We start from the raw sequence: 21,178 nt of genomic DNA on the forward strand, positions 1-21,178 counted from the left end.
GAAGGGGGCAGGTGAATAAGATGGAGAGGAGATGAAATGTGGAAATTACACTTGTGAGACCCCAACACAGGGCACACACACTTTTAATGCAAACAGCAGTACTACAGGAAAAAACACTGAAGTTTGAGAATGTTCGCAATGATTAGAATACAGCTACACAAAACTCCCACTCCACCAGCAACATACTAAAGGCAATCTTAATTATTAAACCAAGAATTACGTCCAGAGGAATTCCAACCACTTATCACGATTAACCCACAGTGCATTAAATCTATCTATATAGATATTTATATGTCTATATATTTATATATGTATATATCCTGGGGAATTAAGAGACTTTTGCTGCATTAAACAGTTCAAAGAACAATTTCTTATAAATAAAATCAGTGGAAAAAGAAAAAAAAAAAATTTTTTTTAGTCCATACACATTTCTTTTTACAAATAGATCCTCAAGATTAATGCAGAAACTGTGTCAACTCCCAGGCTGATAGGGGAGGAGAGGGAAAAAAAGAAAAGCTGTACGGCCCTTTGGTCAGCTCTCTAAGACCAGAGGCCAAGCTGGCCTCAAAGCCTGAAATAAGTGGAGGGAGAAAAGGAATCTTCATCATACAGTTGTTTTTAAACACACGCACACACCCACACGAGACAGACAAATCACTACATTGCGCATTTACAAGTTGACTATCAAATTGGGACGACTGTACACATTGTTGAGATAAGACCATATTTATGGAGCCATTTTAATTTATTTTTACCCCTCCTGCATCACTTCTTTAATCTTGCGTGCCAAAATCCCCCGCCCAAACCCGTTCCTCTCTCTTTTTAACCTTTTGTGGAGAGGATGAGAGCAACAATGAGCCCATAGAGACCCAAGACCTCAGCAAAAATCAAAATGAGGATCATGCCCACGAAAAGCCTTGGCTGCTGAGCTGTGCCCCTCACGCCCGCGTCGCCGACAATGCCGATCGCAAAACCTGCTGCCAGTCCGCTGAGGCCCACACTCAGCCCAGCTCCGAGTTGGAGGAAACTCCTGCACAGAGAGAGACACAGACAGTGGTCAGCACAAAGATGTTGCTTTAACCTTTGAAGTTGACACAAATCAGAGCATCTTTAAGACTAATGTGACTAATCACAGCCTGTCCTTCGATACAAGTCTAGTGACCCGAAAAGCTGATATTTCTTTTACAAGCTGTAACCAATGCAACATTTTATTCAATCACCAACATGTTCATTTGATTCTTCCCCCCAGTTACTGAGTCATACTGTTGAATCTCAGTTCAACAGTATGACTCATTCCCCATTTTTTCAATTAACAGACTTTCCTTATAGCAAGGGACTCGATAGCCCAGGCAAACACTCAGAGCAGCTAAAAGTCTGATGATACTGAGTGAAAGTCAGTCTGAAATTTAAAAAACAAAGTAGATCATGTGGTGTTCATCTCCAGATCATTACACCTTTCCATTGTGTAGTAACAAAAACAAACAAACAAAAAAAACAAACAAATCATGTGTGTTACTCAGTGAAGTGCGTAAAAAAACCCCACAACACTTTTACTTCTTTAAAAAAAAAAAGAAAAAAAAAAGCCGTTTCAATAGCTTATTACTTTTTCTGGTAAAGCTCCCTGTATATGGCCATACTGCACACTGCCCATACTGTCAGGCATTACACTGAATAAATGAATTAAGGTAGAAATCAAGGATGTTTGGAACAAATATTTCTTAATATTTATAATAAATATGGAGCGTGAATAATTGTCCGTCTTGATCAGTTATCCCCGCAACAGATTGGCGACCGTGAAACAGGTTGCTACGGAAAAATGTGATATCTGACCTGCCAGCTGGTGATAGGTGAAACAGGCTTACAGTGCTGGACTGAAAACTTGCTTGTGATTGATTTGGTTGCTAGCAGGTTGTCGTGGTTGCCCAAGGTTCAGATGGAAGAGGCTGACTTCTCTCCAAACCAACTACTTTCCAAGTGGTAATAAGGCTGAAAAGTGTGAAAGAAACCAAAAACGTCTGCACTTGTTCAAGTTTTACCACCACTTGGCTCCTGGATGGCAACTGTTTGCAGAGAAGTCTGAGTTGTTCATGAAATTATTGGAAAATGCAGCAACCAAAGCAATCATAAGGTGGTTTTTGGTGCAAATGGCCTTTTTCACCTAGTGCCTGCCAGCAATTGCTTACTAACTGATTGAGATTTTATATATTTTTATACATACATCTTGTCTTTATACTTGTGTGACTTGGCCTTAGATAATGAGGGACTTGACACTCTTGATTTTCAGCAGGAATTTTCTTTGCCCATCCCAGAACTCATTATTTTGAGCGAGATTGAGAGAACTTCCTTTAATGATTGAATATTCCAAATTAGAGTACACACAATGAAATCCAAATTGTCTAAAAGCAGAACTGGACGGTCAGTCTTTCAGAAAGAAAAAGAAAAATTGCAAATTGTGCATCTATAGAAAATAATTTGTCAGGCGAACTCACTTGTAAAGAGACTGCTTCTCTGCAGTGTTGTTGGCAATCAGCACTGCTACTACCAGGCCGTAAATGGCTATGATACCCGCCATGACCACAGGGATGATTGACTTCATGATGAGCTCTGGCCTCATCACAGACATGGCAGCAATACCTGTACCGCTCTTGGCTGTGCCATAGGCTGCTCCCAAGGCTGTAAGGAATGACAGAAATGATAACGAGTTAGATAAATAAAAACACAGCAAACTAGAGCACATAAACTACAATGCACAGGTCACAATGGGCTGGTAGACAGATGACTGAACCCAGAAGGCAGAGCTGAATAATGAAGCAGAAGCGAAACAGGAGATGGAGCAACGACACAGCTGTTAGTTTCTGTTCCCTTTAAAAATCCAACATGGCTCTACTTGGGAAATTTTCCCCTTCAAATTGAAACCAATGAAAACATTTTCTACAAATACAGATTTAGACAATTAAATATGTATTCTCATTCAACCAATGTTATTTCAGAATTAGGCTGCAGAGCTGTATATATCACACTCTGAAGAACTTTGGGCTTCAGTACACACACAAAACTGCAGTGTGAATACATATTTATTCACAACCCTGCAACAGCTGCTGTGTACCATCTTTAGCCTGTCAGGCTGTAAAGTAATGGGGGACGTAGAGAACAAAAAGCTTCACCAGCGAATTTAGCTCTGCTGATCTGTGACTTACAACGGCACCGTCTGCGTCACACACAATCAAGTCTGACGGCAGGAGCAGAGTAAAAGAAAAATCAATAGTTGCCCGTTTCAAAATTAGAAAAGCATAGTATAAACAAATATAGAAGAAAAGACATCCATTAACAACAAGTCATAATTCTGCCTGACAAAAAAGGTCAATGTGGCTCATTTCTCAATATACAAACAAAAGGCTGAAAGAGGGTCGAGAATCAGAGAGGCTGGTTTGACAAGGTTTCCTCTGTCAAAGGTGTGTGCACATTAATGCAAACCTGTTCATTCACTTCAAAGCAAACAGCTCAAAGCTCGGCCCACACACTGCTTACATTCTGTATGGGCCACCATTTTGGCTATAAACACATTCACATTTTTATTGGGAAATTTTCAGTTTTCACAAATTCAACAATATTGCTCAATACAGCCTTTGCACTCAAATTTTGTTACCAAGCTGGCAAATCCCATGTAACAAAATATTTGAGAATACGGGAAAAAAAAAAAAAAAAAAAAAAAAAAAAGTGTAAATCTGTAACCTCTCATTTATGAGGCCACTATGATCTTAAGCTGACCTTGTCATATCAGTGGTGTAAAAACCAATGCTCTGACAATGTCATTTTCTTGGCTCTCTGTAGCCAACACGCAGATGATGATTAAATCTGAAAAGTCTCTTGTGAGATCATCCTTGGAGACAGCCTGGTAAACACAGCCCGAGGTGTCCTGCACTGTGTAGAGCCTGGAGAGATGGCTTTCTGGTCAGTTTAAATAAAACTAGCTGCGAGGATATCTGGCAAACAGAGCTAGAGACAGACAGGAAGGAGATTCAGGCCAATCCACAAATGCGCACATGGCAGCCAGCCCACACCCCCCTCACTACTTATATTGATTTAACATCAGACTGATGATATCACTAGAGATTAAATCACACCTGCTCATCTACTCAGATGCGTCTTTGTATGACTGGGCATTGTTTTTTGTGAGAATTGCAAGAACCAAAAGAAGTGAGAAAAAGAGTTTTACTTTTCATTTTGACTTTGGGAGGTGCCAAACTTTCAGCCGGGGGTGTAAATGCTTTAAATTAGACGTGACACTGACCGAAGTGCTTCAATATAAAAACTGATTGAGACAGCAGCGATGTTTAAAGCATTCTCCCCAAAAGAAAACTATTATATTGATAAACCAAATGACTACAGGGCAATATGCTAACAGACTTCAGCCTTCGTCTATTTAAAAGTTTAGAAAAATTCAGCCGTCCATTATCAGTGAGTGTAATACATTACAGTCAGTAATATAATCCCTCGACTATTCTTTCTTGGTACATTTGGCCTCACTCAAGCGTGACAGGTGAGCGCTGATAAACATTCTTATTCTGTCCTGATGATTAAAAGTTTGATGTGTGGCAGAATGGTTTCTACAGTGGTGTGGAAGAAAAACCTCTGGATTTTAATCCTAATCCCCACAGCGTAGGTAAAGAGCTTTTCCTCCTTTCCACCCACAGAATATTTTATGTATGGGATGCCCTTATGACGTCTTATTCTGTCAGAGCAGGAGGTGCCTGCAGCTAGAGATGATCTTGCATGCGAAATGCCTACACAGCAGACAGCCCATCCGTCTGCCATGAATGCAGATAAATGGGGAAGCACTGGTTTTGAGGAAAGAAAAGAAATTCAACATGAAACTGCAATTTCTTCATTCGAAAACCGTTAACCAGTCTTAGAAAACAGGACTTCTAGCTGCAACGTGGAAAGGAAAAGATGCTGGTTGTGAAAACTAAGACTTGCCCTGACCGATATATTGCATCAGAAGCTTGAGGGGGATGTCTAGAACCTATACGTGCCATCACCAATCATCTCTCAACATGGAAGACAGAGAAATAACGCAAATGTTAATTAAAGGTCAAGTAACTAAAAATCACTTTCTAAAAATGATTAGGCAGAAAAAAGAAAAATAAGCTTTGCAGGAAATCGAAAATTTACTGCAGCGCAAGAGAAGCAGTTTTTCAAGCAATGAACATGCATCAACCCCACAATCAGTAGGTTTGTCAATCAGGATATAAATCTACATTTTATTTTTATTGGTTCTGCAGAGAGAAAAGGTGCTGTGGTGATTCATGAAGGAGGAGAAACAGAAAGAATGCTGCCACAGGAGAAGTGCTACTTGTCCCACAGATTGTAACACCCTGAGAGTATCACCTGTTCTTAGCTAAAGATCACTAAAACAATTCATTATCACCTGACACCACTGCTGCAACTCACAGCATGTGACAGCAGGACGCCAAGTGCCGTTATTAAAAACCAAGGCATCCACTTATTTCAGCAGATACGTTCAAACATTTTAAAATATTCTATTGTAAGGAATCTTTAGCCAACCCCTTAAAGTACAACATGTTGAGAATAAACTTAAATGGCAGCCACTATTTTAGAGCTCATGTACACTGCAGTGATTGATGTCAAAGAAACACAGGCAACAATTCCTGTTAATGAAACCACAGAACAATTAGACTGCTCAAAGCTGAAGCTCGATTCATAAAAAGTCCCCATTTCCATGCAAGCACGAGCCCCCTTTCTTCTCTGCAGTGTCCCACTTGTTACTCTTTCACCATCACAGACTTAAAAATAATAATACGTATTCTAACATGGGGCAATTACATATAACACATGATTAATCGCTGGGCATTATTACTTATTACTTGCACTCATTATATCATATTTGAATCTGAATTGCTGCAGCTCATGAAATCTCATGATGAGGTCTGAAAATGCCAATTTTTCACAGATCTTGTCATGTCTTGAAAAAAGGTATCAACAAGATAAATATGACAGAGCTCCCTCATGCCTGGAGTTACAACTCTGTAAATTGTCAAGTATTTATTTTATTTTATTTATTGTCATTGTCAAAGAACAATGAAATTGCGTTTGGGTCAATTAGTGGCTTGGTGGTTTAACTGTTGCAGCATGATTGTAAACTTTGTCAATGTGAAATTATTTTTGAAGTGTGGAAAAACATTACTGCCATTACACCAAATTAAAGGAAGAGAAGTATTAAATTAGGAAATAGTCCATAAAACAATTGTGACCTGTAATAAAAATAAAAAAAAACAAGCAGGTATCAAAGTTCACTTTTTATATTACTTCCCACTTTCCATCTTAAAGCCCTGAAACCAGTCATGTTGAAACTAGTTAACAATGACTTGATATTTACAACAATTCCCTGCTGACTTCTTAACTTTAACATCCTGAAGTTAACGTGTAAGAAGATAAATACCCAGATGGCATTTCCGAGTCAGAAGGCTCATCATGTGATAATCATGTGATCTTGTGTCATTCCTTACACCAATAAGGAAGTTAACCAGCTGATCCTGGTTTCCAGTGCTCAGTTGTAAGAAAGAGGTTTTCAACCAACCAGTAATTTCGATAACACGCTGCAAACAAAACTCAAACCGTTTATGTAGAGCGAAAAAACTCGAGCTTTACGAGTTTCACTTTCTAAAATTGCGTCCTTTCTTAATACAACTCCTACAACTTATTACTCAACACCCTTGTAGCCTTAATGCAGCAGGGTGGCATTTTAGAGGAAAGTGGCAATCAACCCAACATGCCTAAAAGAAGCACCCTAACAAAAGGCTGTGTTACGAGTGAACCATATTACAACTCAGTCTCATAATACTACTTTATTTGAATAGAGTATTGGCACGATCGTATATGTTCACATCCCTTCCTCTCTCGTGCCTTTTGCTTTAGACAAAACAGGCTAACGCCAGAGCTAACTTTTGTAGTCGTCATCAGCTAGTCAACTAGCTTTGACTAGTCCTCGCAGTCTCATGATGAAGCGGGAAGGCTAGCTGTGACAATTGTATTCACAAAGAAATACAAACTAAAAATTAGCAAGTTGGGAACACGCCAACAATCACTGGCTGCACCAGCGAAGTCTAAATAAACGACTGCTCGAGATTAGCTTTGCCACGATAGCGGACGGCCCTCACACTTAGCTCGGAAAGAAGTACTATGGCTGAGATCGCCGCGTTGGGACACATGCACACACACACGCAAAAAGGATTAAGCTGCAAAAGAAAACTGCACCACTGGTTAAATAATAATTGATATATGAAATATAATCCTTTTATAATTACCGCTGAACACCATCGCCGCAGATGCACCCATCGCTGAGAAGAACGGGGAGTACTCGGGGCCTTCGGAAGACATTCTTTCTCACGTTTTACGGTATAAAAAAAAATAAACTAAATATACAAAATTAATTCTATCTGGTGTGTCAAAAAGCGCACTTCACGAAACCTGTCGAAGGCCACGGAATTGAAATGCTGAAGCGACTATACTAAGAAGGAACCTTCTTGTCGCCTAAGCTAACAGTGTAAACGAAACAGTCACGACTCCTGCGATAAATACCCGGCGCAGCAGTACAAAATGGCGAAGCGGAAAATATCACCTGACTGGTCGTACGGACAAAACCTATCACTGACAGGGTGAGAGGGGGGCGCAGTAAAAAAAAAAAAGGTTAATGATTTACTGTTCGACACAGACTGTTTACGAAAGAAAATGTACGGGTTTAAAGCGATGTTTTAATGACGCAGTCTGAGCAAAAACAGCGTTTTTGTTCTTTCTTTTCACCTTTTATTTTAAAGGTCACCCCTATTGTGCTTCACTTTGGTATGCTCCGCTGCAGGCTTTCCCTTTGATATCTACATTTAATTCACCCTTCTGAAGAATGAGGACGAAATGATAGGTGAAAGCAATAGATATCTTATTTATTATTTTCTACACCTTGCACCCGGGCTAGGGCCATTTAGTGGAAGGTGGTTTGCAGTCAGATGTGATATGCAGCAATGTACCACATAACAGTGGGAGAATCCCCATTTCATTGAGATTAAGAAAGAGGAAGGGGTCATGAGAGCTCGCACCCCGAGTTAGAGATGAAGAATGTCTGCATGTGTGACTCAGAGAGAGCTTGTGCAGTCCCCATGCCTCCTCCTCTTCTCCCATCTATTCCTCTTACCCTGCTCACTCTGCATTGCCTAGTCAAGTCAGCACTACATGCAGGCCCCCTCCCCCAGTGCTACTGTAATAGCCTCATGACTCGTGATGCCATTTCTCCACAAGGACCACAGGCCTCCTTCCTTTTGATCACTTTAACTGGCCAGTATCTTAGTAAATCAGGGGTATAAAACAAGAACAGAACATTTGGAGATGGGATGGTGTGTGTTTGTGTGTGTGGTGATGCTGATAGCAAAACGGTCACTATGAATGAAATGACTTTCATTTCTGTTTTCTCTTTTTCTGGTCCTTGACTGAACACTCATTGATCCGGGTGGGGGGGTGAAGAGAGAGGTGTGTAGCATTTCAGCTGAGACTGGATTATAGTGTTCATACTCAGAGCCTATTTAATAGCATGTAATGTGATAGTCTACATACCCACTTCATTGATTCCTGTTTGTTTTGAGTAAATGGTAATGACTATGTTGTAAGGAGAGCATACGCTATAATTTATTGGCTGATCTCTGGAATTACTTTTAAGGAAGGGAAAGAGGGAACTGTGAGAAGTTCTCACAAGGGCATCATGAAAGGCACGTTTGCTACAAAGTGTCAGTGCACACTGTCATCCTTTAGCTTTCAGTGATTCTGCTCAGTTCCACACATGTTATATGTCATAGATAATGTAAAATTTTCCCTTTACATAACAACACTGAGATACCCAGTGTCTAAATTTACATAAGAAACAGAAATCCTCGACATCATTTTAAACACACACACACACCCCAGTACCAGCTCCTGCAATATTCAGTCATTGAATCAGATCAGTACTCGTTGGGACCTCCTCAGCCTGTGTTTTAACCCACCCACTCACTAAGCCAAGTGGCAGGGGTGGCGGTCAAGGAAAAGACCAGTCTCAGTGTACTGTTAAACACTTAAGCATCTTATTCCTCGAGGCTAAGAAGCATGGTTTTTCAAGGAGATGCGCCAGACCAGCATCCAAAGGAGCAGCTAAATATAGCCTTGCATGTGTGATTAGGAGAGTGTGAATCCTGAATGGAGAGCACAGCCTTGGTGAGACAGAGTCAATTCCACTTACTGTAAAAGAAGGAATTACTCCACTCCTTCGCCATTTAAGCTGCTGCATCCCTGCAGATACATTACAGCGAGGCACGCACACACACACTGCAAATCAGTTTGCGCTTTTTTAATTTATATGACTGCACTGACATTGATCGCTTGCACATTGACATGTCAAATAAAATGTCTGATAAATAACCAGGTGTATCAGTTTCCACAGCTGTGAGTTGGTAGGTATGCATGATTCAAATACAGCAGGCTCGGTGTCTCTGTTAGGTTTGATTGAAATGTGGCATGGATTTCTATGAATTGAATTCTGCAGCGCAGCTCACTACCAAGATATATTTATAACTATATCTGACTCATATCTGCTGAATATTTTCCAGTCATGGAGCGTCAGTGTCAGCTTCCACAAAAGAGAGACATGCACAAGACAGCCAAACGAAAATAGACGTGGTGCGTGTGTCTGAGCAATTTACTTGTCATTCTTAGTAGTTTAAAGCTGGAGCTTTACTACAGATTTATATGCAATTTGCAAGAATTTAATTTCTGCTAATTAGGGTGTCAGTTGTGGTTTTAATATCACAGATTTCTCTGTGGGTTTGAGGTGCTTTGAAGGCTTACAACCCCCTCCCAAAAAAACTCAATCCCTATGTGATATGGCTTTCAGTATACACTTGTATAACTTTGCAGTCCCTTTGGGAAAAGGCTAACTGAAAGTAACCGCTGGGAGTACAGAGCAAACACAAGACAATGTGTGGTCAGCTGACCGTAAAGGCATGTGGCACACTTCTGTGAAAATCTGAGAAAATGCAACTCTTGCTTTGCAGGAACAAACGTGACAGATTTGAAAGGATTAGAAAGCTAAATCTTCAAATGTGAACTGTGGATAATGTCAGGAGAATCAGGGTCTGGAGTTCACTTTTCCTCACCGCAGCAGATGGCTCGCTTCAAAATCATTCTCACTAGTAGAAATACTTTTACTTACACCCATTTATTCACTGTGAATTCATTTATTACTCTCACACTGAGTTGTTTTAGGGAAATGGATGTTTAAAGCTGTTTTTGGACTGCAGTGTGTGGGTGAAAACACCTTCAGTAACAAGACAAAATAACAATGACAACACAATGACTCTGATGAAAGCTTAATGCTGTATTTTCACATTTGCAATTACTCAATTGACACTTTACTGAAGCACATTTTCAAATCCACACACTCACACAGAGGCCCCCCAACGACACTTTAGGAACAGGACAGCATTTCAACTTCTCATTACAATCTTTATACTGGAAAGGACGGAAATAACAGGAAAATGATGTAGAGGAGAAGAAAAAACAACAACAACATTATATTCATATACTGCACAAAAGGGAGACAATCATCACAGACTCAAAGAGAAAGCTGGTGCAAAATGGCAACATAAAAATTCACTAGATCTTCATAAACATTTACACCATGAATTCATTTGTCAGATCTCCCATCACGATATATCAGGAAGTGTGGGAAGATACGACAGGTTCTCTAACATCTAGGTTCTTTTGTTCATCATATATCACAAACATGGAGACTCGACTTCACACATGCTGTTGTAAACCTCATGACCTGATAGTAATGTAAGGACTGCAGAGTTAGCTTAACAATGAGTTTGGCAGATTGAGATAAACTACAGAAGAAAAAAAGGACTTAAATTTACATTCAGAAAATCAAATGTTTTTGCTCAGCAGGTTGATCCTGGACATTTCCATTATCACGTCAACAAAATGAGTACACAAATCTATAAATACAAAAATAAACAGGAAAAAAAAAGAAACATTTTTGTTCATTTGCAGAAATTTGAACAAACTGCTTTAATACATTTAAAAAAATAATAATTCAGAGTTGAATTTGCAGGACGGATGTGGTTTTGTTTGCATGTTTTCCACCTAAAACACTTGACTTCTTATTTCACATGTTTAAGTGTTTGTGGATGAATACCTAAGTATGTGTTGCATGTATGTGCTCAGCATTATGAGGCCATGGTGTCCTGGAAGCCCCACACCTCTAGCAGCGAAATCTGGAAGCTCTCTGCACACAGGGGCGGGTTGTCAAAGGTAGTGCAACTGCCAGTGCGCCCGTGGTTCAGCTCAGAGTCGATATACAGAGCGTTGCCGTTGCCTCCTCCTGATTGGAAAGAAGATGACAGAGTTTGCATGAGTTACCAACGATCAGCACTTCTTCCAAGCAGATTCTTTAATATTAACACTGTTTCATCGACATAGTGATCAACACATCTGATCAGTTTGGCAGCAACTCAGTGCAAGTAGGCATGTAGACATGGTCAAGATTACTTGGTAAAGTTAAAACTGAGAAATGGAATAAGGAAGAAAGGTGTTTTAAGTGACTGAATGTGGTCATTGGGTTGGTATGAAACTCAGAAACTGCTGATATACTGTGATTTTACCCACACAACCATCTCTGGGGTTTACAGAGACTGGTCCACAAAAAAAAAAGGAGCTAACGGAAGGAAACAGTATCTTAAATATGCAGAAGAGCATCTGTCAACGTACAACACGTGCAACCTTGAAGCAAAAGGGCTACAGCAGCAGAAGACCACACCAGGTTGTTGGTGGTGTAATGGTGTGGGGGATATTTGCACACTGTGTCTCTTGACCATTGTTCAAACACCATGGTCTGCATTAGCTTTGCTGCTGATGGTGTCCTTCCCACTTTATGAGCACCATCTTCTGATGGCTGTTTTCAGCAGGATAAAACACCAGGTCACAATGCTCAAATCACCTTTAACTAGTTTCCGAACATGACAGTGAGTTCACTGTACTAAACCACCTCCAGAGTCAATAGATCTCAGGCCAATAGAGTACATTTGCTCATTTGGTGAAACAGGATTTTCCCAGACAATAAAACATCAAACTTGGACCATAAAACTATCCAGACTCATTCTTTGGTTCATTATTCTGTTTAAGTATTTTAGTAATGTTATTTATAATGTTTGAGATTGCAAAAAGTCTTTACTGCATGTGCAGTAAAAGCTTTCCATCAAGTGCTACCCTGTTTAAAATCAAAGGATATCAGTAAAGGTCTTTAGCATTACTGATCAGAGTTAGCATAAACCACTTTTACAAATCACAAAAACATTTACATTCCAGGTCTCTAAAAAATAGTTTCAAAATTTATTAAAAGCTGAAAAGTGTGTTTTACACCAATAGCTCACTATTGTGGAAAGTAAAAATCACAATGATTTAGAAGTCATTAAAATGTGTTCAGAATTTGACAATTTGATGACGATTCATCATCAAATCATGTAGGGGGAGAGCAGTGTGCTTAAAACAGCACCTGATTAGAATTAGGTACGGCCGATGGCACCCCTTTAAGAAAATAGGCGCTAGTTCTTTACCAATTTTCCTAATTATGACAGAATACAAGTTACTATTTAAAAAACACGCTTTAAAATGGGAAATACACATAAAAGACATACTGTCAAAGTCCACTCACCCACTATGATGGAGTCAACATTTCCAGACATGAACATAGAAGTATTCTTAGAGTTCAGGTTGAAGTGGCGGGCAGACAGAAATGGTGACAGCTCTCCAGGAGGTTTTTCTGGCTGCTGTAAGCTATTGCTGTCTGTGATCTGGTCTTCAGATGTTGCCGTTTCTTTCTGAGCCTGGGTCTTGATGGACGAAGCCAGCTCAGGGTGACTGATTACTATCCACTCGTAACGCTCCATCTCTGGCTTCAGCTAACAAGAGAAACAGAAATGTCTATAATTAACAACTACACACCAGAAAACTACACATTAAATGAAGTAATAATAGAACAAAACACCCATTTTCTTAAAAATCACATAAATTAGTTAATATCCCAAAATGAATCCTGATTTTAACAAACAGAGATGCATCATGGAATTTAGCATTCTTTAGGAAAAACAGTCTCCTGTGGACATTGGAATTTTCTTCACCAAGCAAATTCAACAGCTCTGTCTTCCACTGCTGAGTTAAGGCAGCACTGTCTAATCTCTTTAACAAAACTGTTGCTTTTGGCAGACCAACTACAATCTACTGTTTCTTGAGCTCCATTGGGGGGAAAAAGTCACACCACAAACACAGAAGATGGGGGACTCTAGAAGTTTGGAGCTTTAACATAAACTTTTACTTGTTAGAGTCATGGCTGCTTTAAAAATTCTGACTCCTCTAAGCAGCCATCTGGTACTCTGAAATTTTCCCAGAGGAGACACTCAGCCTCAGGGGTCCTCAGTTTGAGATGTAATTAAGAAGTTGGAGCAGTTTTCTCAGAAGATTTTCTTGGATTTCTAGTCATGAAATTTACCATTAAGAACTACAAACAAGAAAACTCAGCTTTTTACTGCAGAGCAGCTTCATGATGATTTAGTAGACTCTGGTGTGGCACCTTTACTGTGCCGTGACACCTGCAAAAACGTGGCTCATCAGAAGAAAACCTCTCTTACGCCTCACGAGTCTACAATCAGAAGATTTCAAATGAACATCTAAACATGGCACATACATTAGAAAACTAATCCAGTGTGTTGATGAAGTTGAAACAAAGCTTTATGGCCACAATGAATAAAGAAAAGTTTGGAGAAAATGGGGAAAATTAAGTCAAGCAGAGAAACAATACAAGCTCTAACATGAGCTTTCTTTGATATGTACTCATTTCTAATCTTGTCCATCCTGGTCACTCCCATTGAAAATCTTAACATCTCCAGCTCATCCATAGTCTTTTTGTCAGTGCAATGTGCTCAAACCATACATCACAGCATGTCTCACTAACATCTTTTAACCCTCCCTTTCATTCTTGCTGCCATCCTTCAGTCACAGATCACCTGTGATACTCGTCTCCACTCACAACATCCTGCCCGCACTCTCTTCTACACGGTCAGTTGTTTTGGATGGCTGACCCCAAGTATTTAAACTCATGTACTCATTTGAATTACTTCTCCTTCCAGCTTCTCTGTTACATCCATGTTCCTCTTAGTCACACACTTACATTCTGTCCTGCTTCTATGAATTTGCCTTCCTCTTCTCTCCAGAGCAAACCTCCCCCTCTCCTACCTGCTCCCTACCATCACTAAAGATCACAGTGTCATCTGCAAAGATCAGTCCATGGAAATTCCTGCTTGGTCTCATTTGTCAGCCTGTTCATCACCATTGAAAACAAGAAGGGGCTCATTCCCTGGAGTAATACCAGGCTCACCTTGAATCCATCTGTCACACCTACAGCCCACCTCACCTCTGTCTAAGCTATCCTTGCTTACCTCTCTGCCATTTCAGACTTCTCATGCAGTAACAGTTGCTCTCTTGGCACCCCATCATATGCTTTCTCTAGATCTACAAAGACCTTCTGACGTTCTCCGTACTTCTCCATTAACACACTTGAAGCAAACATCGCATCTGTAGTGCCAACTCATCATGAATCTGTACTGCAACACACCGATTGTCATTTCTTTTCCCATAGCTTCATGATATGGCTCATCATTTTTGTTCTTCTGTAGGTACTACAGCTCTGCACGTTGCCTTTGTTTTAGAAAATCTGTACTAGTACACTTCTTCATTCTTCAGGCATCTTCTCTTCTCTAGGTTTTTGAAAAAAAAATCTCTCTCTCCCTAACACCTGAAAATCTAGAATAGGCTCCTTGAAGAGGTGCAAACAGAACTGAACTGAATGTAATCTTTATTTTGAACATGTTAAAAAAATACAACCACATAGAAATAATAAAAAAAAAAGAGACAAACAAACAAAGCAGAAGTTTTCCTCTTTACAATCTCTACCTAAAAACCGTGGACAGAGCTCAAAACAGAAGTGGATACAAGTCCCAAAATTACAGAACTAGAAGCCTTATGAAGGAAGAATGGAGGATCACCTTCACAGCTTTTAGCAAAGCATTAGAAAGCTGTGAGACTTGTCAAAGGGGCATTACTGATCATGTAAGAAAAGGGACCTCAAACATCAGTTTGAGGTCCTTTTCTTGAATTTGAAAATGTAAACGATAGAAAAAAGAAAAGAAAAATCCCATAAGAGAAGGTAAGACCTTTAAGTTTACGTCTTCTGGAGACTGATAACTTTTTTTTTTTTTGGTAGGGTTATTCTAATGTTTGCATGGCATACATTATCTTGTATGCTACTAATTTTCTCCTAGTCCTGTTCAAACCTCTACTGCCCATCCAATAGACATTGGTCCTGGAGTCTGTCTCTCGTGTGTGTCAGGTGTGGTATCAGGTACGAGCCTGCTACGATACTGAGGGCTTCGGGTTACAGGAGTTTCCGATATGTGTGTGCTTAAGTATTGGTGTTTGAGATGACTGTGTTTTCTGGTGTCTAGGCTCAGACAGCACACAGCTGAGCTTTACACAGTTAGCCAAGTAAATAATTCATAGAGAAGGGAACAGACAGCCAGTCTTTATTTCTATTTCTCGGCAATGTTGCACTGCTGCCACCAGAATAGCAACAAGAGTGGCTGTTTTTTTTGCACTTGACAGCATGTCAATGAATAGGGAACTGTGCCCTAGTATGAAAACTTCTCCAAATGATACACCAACTGGGGCCATTGATATTGACAACAGTAACATTTGAAAAAAGATAGATGGTACCCCCTGCTGGTCATACAATAGCACTACAAAAAAATTCCAACTATCTCTAAAAATGACTCAAATGATGTCTTTAAGAAAAAAAAATTGGTTTTTTGCTACTAGATAACTGAAAATAATCTTACCCTGAAGACAAAACATTCCCCTGTGCCGAAGAAGCTCAACTTGTTGCCTCCTCTCTTCCTTTCCTCCCAATCAGTGGACAGAAACGCTCCGCATACCTGTTGGGAAAAAAAATTAAGTAAAAACTGCATGAGTGAGATAATCTGTGGATTTATTCACCTTCAGCAGTTGTGACAGAAGTCAAGCAAGTGGAAGGACTGACTGTGGTGCCTGTAAGATGCCAACACTAATGCCAGGATAATCCAATCATACGACACATGTATAATCAGGAACTTTAAACCCAGTTCACAGAACGCAGGACAAAAATATAACCCGAGTCTACTTTGAAAAACAGAAACCTAATCTTAGCCTCTTTAACTCCTTAAATACGGTAAAGAGCAATGACTGAGTTAATGCTACGAGTAGGTCACACCTATTGCATGTGCTAAGAAGGACTTTACTTGTCAAACATGACATTTTTACCTTTGATGCTCCCTGTATCAGACAAAGATAGAAACTAATGATAGTTATATATTAGGGAGGGTCAGAGGGCAAGAATGACTTGGGGGTCGGCAAAAGCCCTTAAACTAAGAAACCAAAACAGAAACACAGAAAGAAAAAGTGCAGAAATATGTTAAGACATTTGTGCAAATGTTTTTACTTGTGCATTAAACTCAAACTTTAACGCAATCTCAGTACAGACCTGCATCCCTAAATGGAGAAAAATTAAGCTAACATTTATGCATGCCCGTCTCTGACAACAATCCAATCCATTTACTGATAGACTGTTAAACTCCACTTTGTCTTGGACTGCAGCCGGTGACAGCAGTGCTTCTGCTCTGAAGATCCTCTGCAAGCTGGAGGGTCACACCACCACAGAGGCTGCAGCAGGTGGAGTGCTGGTTCAAGCGTCATCACGCTGAGCTCATAGAGGCAGCAGCGCTGAGCAGAGTCACAAACTGCAGTTCAGTTTTCTGCAGTTCAGAGAAAACTGATCTTTGCTTCCTCTTTATTGTGACAAAATGTACAAAGTATGAGTAATACTCATGAGGTTGCTTAATTTTTCCTTTTCACACATCACAGATTGGATCGAGATCGCCCAAAGGTTGGTTCCAAATATGAGGTCGCATTTTACTCGTATTTTATCTTAGCTCGTTGATCATAATAAAATATCTGATGGCACATTCCACCGTTTCCTTCAGACAAAATAAACAATATTTATGTCAGTAGAAAAAAATGCTACTTACATCGCCATCTGTGGTCCTGATGAGGAGCAGAGTGGGTTCGTGGCCCTCACAATGTGAGTAGAATCTGTAAAAAAGGAAAAACATTTAATTCACTGCAACAGTCTTATTAAACACCTAATACTGAAACTAACACATATCCAGTGGATCGTAATGCAGCAACAGTGACACACTTTTGTATTTTGTACTTTATTAAAACAAGAAGCCGTTGCTTTAAGCCATGAAAGAAATTGATTTGACTCCATTAAAAGAAAAATGTAACCTTAAATTCAGATTTACCCAAACTTTTAGTTGTTAATTTCATTCAAAGTTATAAAATGTAAATTATGAGCAGCAGCTAACACTTAATTAAATTGTAAAATGCACCTGTTCAGGCTGCAACCGTGGGTGGAGGTTGTGAAGAGAAGCTGTGGTTGGCACAGGGCAAAGCGCTCTGGGATCCATGACCAGATGTCATGCATCTCCTTGGCACTGACTATCTCCGAGGAAAATGTGTCAGGGTTAAGTGCCAGCTGCACGTTCCGCCTGCAGATGCCAAAGCAATTTAGACACAGGAAAGAGAGAGAGGTTCAGAAAGAGCATCCCATACAGTGAAGAGATATGTATAAAATACACCCCCCCCGGGGAAAAAAACAAAAAAAAACCCCCACAAAACAGCAACTTGGTCACAGGTTATTTAAAACGGGTACCAGAAATAAGTGTAACCATGAAAGAGCACCCACCTAGAGCTGTAAAAGAACCAATGTGGCAAACACAGGAGTGGTGTGCAGATGAGACAGAACATGGTGCATGGAAAAATCGTGGCACAAACCAAGCAGAAAAGAAAAAAGAACAGACGGTGAGAAAAGGATGCAAAGCAACTCAAACTGTTTCCTACAACATGCCAGAATATAAAGCTTGAAAGGCAGAGGGCATTGCTACCAACAAAAAATTAAATTAAATTTAAAAAAAAAAGCTAAAACAGTTAAGACTGTAAACATATCTACTCTACACTTGTGCTGAATTATATTTCAAATGGTTTATATTGGTCGTCTGCATGCCATGCATACCAGGGTGAAGTCCACAAACCGTGAAGGAAGTTTAGTCATGTTCAAGTATTTTCATTCTAATGGCAGTAGATTTCCAGACTGAAGGTAATGGTAAATTATGAAACATTAGAGTTCACATATTGCTAGATTAACAAAGTGGACTGATTAATTTTATTAAAAGAGCTCAACTCCTAGTATGGGACTGTGAGAAGCCATTTGGTTAAGTTTATTATAAAAAATATACAACATGTGGAAACATTAACTTAAAAAAGCAGAGTAATGACATAAAGCCACATTTTTAGACATAAACACAGCGTGTAGCAAAGTGTCCGCACAGGAAATAGCCCAGTTTTGAAGTTTAGAAAGTACATTTACCCACTTAAAAAACAAACAAAACAAAAAATAAAACATTTACTTTTTCTTTTCTTTTTTTAACTTTACCGCTTCTGCTTCACAGTGATTCCTTTTTGCTGCAGGGACTTCTCATTTGTAAGCTGCAGCAGGGTGATCTCCTTGCGGCTGAACAGGCGGATGGAGAATGCCTTCTCGAGCAGCTTGTCAGGTGTGACGGTGGAAGCAATGCCCTTAACAAATGCCTGAATATCTGCCTTGATTTTGTTTGAATCCTCCTGCTGCTGGTTGCCCTGCCCCCCCTCTGCTCCCATTTTATGCTTGCGATAGAACTTGAGCAAGGCTACTGCCACGCGGTAAAGAACCTTATAGCCCTCTACTAGGTAGACATCTAGGACCCTAACCACATGGCTAAAAGGCAGGTCACCGAGGACCCAGCACTGCCAGTCTGAGTAGACATCCATCACATCCTGAGCCGTGGCAACGATCAGTTTGTGAGCAGCTGTGCAGTACTTATTGGCTAGGTCACCGAAGGTCATGCAGCTAGACTCATAAGCCAGGAAGGTCTGGTCTATAAGTCGCTTCCCTGGCTCGTTGCATGCCAGTATGCGGCTGACATGCTCAAAACACTGAGCTTCGTCTACACTGAAGTGCAGAAGCAATGAAGTAACTGCAGGAAGAGCTGGGCAATGAGAGATATCTGGAAACTGTCCAGCGAGGCAGTTGATGATCTGATGGACTGAGGCTACTGCCTCCGGCTTCAGACAGTACCGCGGTATGGGATTTCCATCCACAAACTCTGGTAGTGGGACGTTGGTGGAGGTTTTCTTTGTGGCTGCATTTCCCATAATGTCACGATACACTGCTGCATCTGGGGTCACTGTACGGCAAGGAATGGCTTTGATGAGTTGCTGGTAGACTTGTGCCCGCAGCTTGTGGTTCTTGGCCCAATAACCTTGTCGAGCCATCCGTTTGAACTCTTTCAGATCTTTAGTGTCCACCTTGGTGGGCCCGCTGCTCTTGGCCAAATCGCCCATCTGGTTCCAGTCCACAAAGCTGCCATAGTCTTCTTCAGCCATTGTGCTGTAAACTTGCTGGACTGCTCGTGCAGGAAAAGAGGAGGTATCTGCCGAGGTCTTACTAACCTTCTAGCCTCCACACAGCAGATATTTTGTCTTTCTTATCTGCCCATTGTGGTCACTGGAAAAAAACAAGGGTGACAAGAATCAAAAAAAGCTTATAATTATGCACATGCATTATTAGTAACTGTCAGTAGCATCATAGAATTATTAAGTTCCCACCCATCACTTGAAGGATTTGTTCGAAAATGGCTTCCACTTTCTGAGCCCTTAGTGAACTTATCTAATTAGTCCTGATCTACACTAAGTACAATATATTACCAGAAGTATTCACTCACCCATCGCCGTCATTGAATTAAGGTGTTCCAATCACTTCCATGGCCACAGGCGTATAGAAATTGAGTACCTAGGCATTCAGACTGTTTCTACAAACATTTGTGAAAAAATGGGTCGCTCTCAGGAGCTCTGTGAATTCCAGCGTGGCATCATGATAGGATGTCAACTGTGCAACATGCTCAGTCGTGCTACTAAATATTCCAAAGTCAACTGCTAGTGGTATTATAACAAAGTGGAAGTGACTGGGAATGACAGATACTTAGCCACAAAGTGGCTCTGCTGGCTCAGCAGATGCTGAGGCACATAGTACCCAGAGGTTGATTACTTTCTGCAGAGTCAGTAGCTATAGACTTTCAAACTTCATGTGACCTTCAGATTAGCTCAAGAACAGCGCGTAGAGAGCTTCATTGAATGACTTTCTATGGCCAAGCAGCTGCACCCAAACCTAACATCATTAAGCACAATTCAAAGCGTCAGGTGCAGTGCTGTAAAGCATGCTACCATTGGACTTTAGAGCAGTGAAGACGTATTCTCACAAGTGATGAATCACACTTCTCCATCTGGCTAACCGATGGATGGGTCTGGTTTGGTAGTTGCCAGGGGAACAGTACTTGTGTATTGTGCCAACCGTAAAATTTGTGGAGGGGGGGGATTATGTGTGAGGGTTCTTTTTCAGGAGTTAGGTTCAGCCCCTTAATTCCAGTAAAAAGTAACTCTTAATGCTTCAGTATATCAAGACATTTTGGGAACAGTTTGGGGATTACCCCTTACTGTTCCAACATGACGGCGCACCAGTGCACAAAGCAAGGTCCATAAAGACATGGATATCTGGGTCAGTGTGTGGAAGAACTTGACTGGCCTGTGCAGAGTCCTGACATCAACCTGATACGACACCTTTGGGATAAATTAGGCTACGTTCACACTGCAGGTGAAAGCGCATCAAACCCGACTTATTTGACGCTATGCGACCCATATCCGATCATGGTATGACAGTGTGAACAGCCCAAATCCGATATTTTCAAATCTGATCTGGGTCACTTTCGTATGTGGTACTGAATGCGATACATATCCGATGTTTTAGAAAGCGACTGCTGTTTGAACGGTCAAGTCGCATTAAATCCGTCTTTTACGTCACCGACACAAGACAGACGCCAATTATCAGCGCCCGAGAAGACAT

At 40.5% G+C, this 21,178-nt stretch overlaps 2 protein-coding genes across 3 annotated transcripts in view; both read right to left on the reverse strand.

Moving 5' to 3' along the window:
* Nucleotides 1-37: 37 nt before the first annotated feature.
* Nucleotides 38-7,619, reverse strand: atp6v0cb (ATPase H+ transporting V0 subunit cb). The gene is made up of 3 exons (XM_005748459.1): nucleotides 7,326-7,619; nucleotides 2,490-2,673; nucleotides 38-1,030 (listed from the first exon to the last, which is right to left on the reverse strand). The coding sequence occupies exons 1-3, from the start codon at nucleotides 7,396-7,398 to the stop codon at nucleotides 823-825; spliced, it is 465 nt and encodes a 154-aa protein (XP_005748516.1). The 5' UTR covers nucleotides 7,399-7,619; the 3' UTR covers nucleotides 38-822.
* A 3,467-nt stretch (nucleotides 7,620-11,086) lies between these two features.
* tbc1d24 (TBC1 domain family, member 24) overlaps nucleotides 11,087-21,178 on the reverse strand; it is a 13,506-nt gene continuing 3,414 nt past the window's right edge. Inside the window, exons 2-8 of one of the 2 annotated variants that reach the window (XM_005748461.1) lie at nucleotides 18,677-19,786; nucleotides 17,930-17,935; nucleotides 17,574-17,732; nucleotides 17,211-17,274; nucleotides 15,987-16,082; nucleotides 12,752-12,998; nucleotides 11,087-11,422 (exon numbers count right to left, since the gene is read on the reverse strand). In XM_005748461.1, the coding sequence (XP_005748518.1) occupies nucleotides 11,268-11,422; nucleotides 12,752-12,998; nucleotides 15,987-16,082; nucleotides 17,211-17,274; nucleotides 17,574-17,732; nucleotides 17,930-17,935; nucleotides 18,677-19,665 (1,716 nt within the window). In that variant the 5' untranslated portion in view covers nucleotides 19,666-19,786 and the 3' untranslated portion in view covers nucleotides 11,087-11,267. The remainder of the gene's footprint in view (nucleotides 11,423-12,751; nucleotides 12,999-15,986; nucleotides 16,083-17,210; nucleotides 17,275-17,573; nucleotides 17,733-17,929; nucleotides 17,936-18,676; nucleotides 19,787-21,178) is intronic. The other variant, XM_005748462.2, reaches the window with a different exon arrangement.

Source organism: Pundamilia nyererei, unplaced genomic scaffold (genome assembly GCF_000239375.1).
Source record: "Pundamilia nyererei isolate P.nyererei 1_Seehausen unplaced genomic scaffold, PunNye1.0 scaffold00223, whole genome shotgun sequence".
NCBI lineage: Eukaryota > Metazoa > Chordata > Actinopteri > Cichliformes > Cichlidae > Pundamilia > Pundamilia nyererei.

Bases quoted from the DNA above. Each gene is read 5' to 3' on its own strand.
- atp6v0cb (XM_005748459.1), bottom strand. From the start codon at position 7,398: ATGTCTTCCGAAGGCCCCGAGTACTCCCCGTTCTTCTCAGCGATGGGT. The intron at 2,674-7,325 runs GTAATTATAAAA...CATTCCTTACAG, and splicing joins TGCGGCGATGGTGTTCAGCG to CCTTGGGAGCAGCCTATGGC. The intron at 1,031-2,489 runs GTGAGTTCGCCT...CTCTCTGTGCAG, and splicing joins GAGAAGCAGTCTCTTTACAA to GAGTTTCCTCCAACTCGGAG.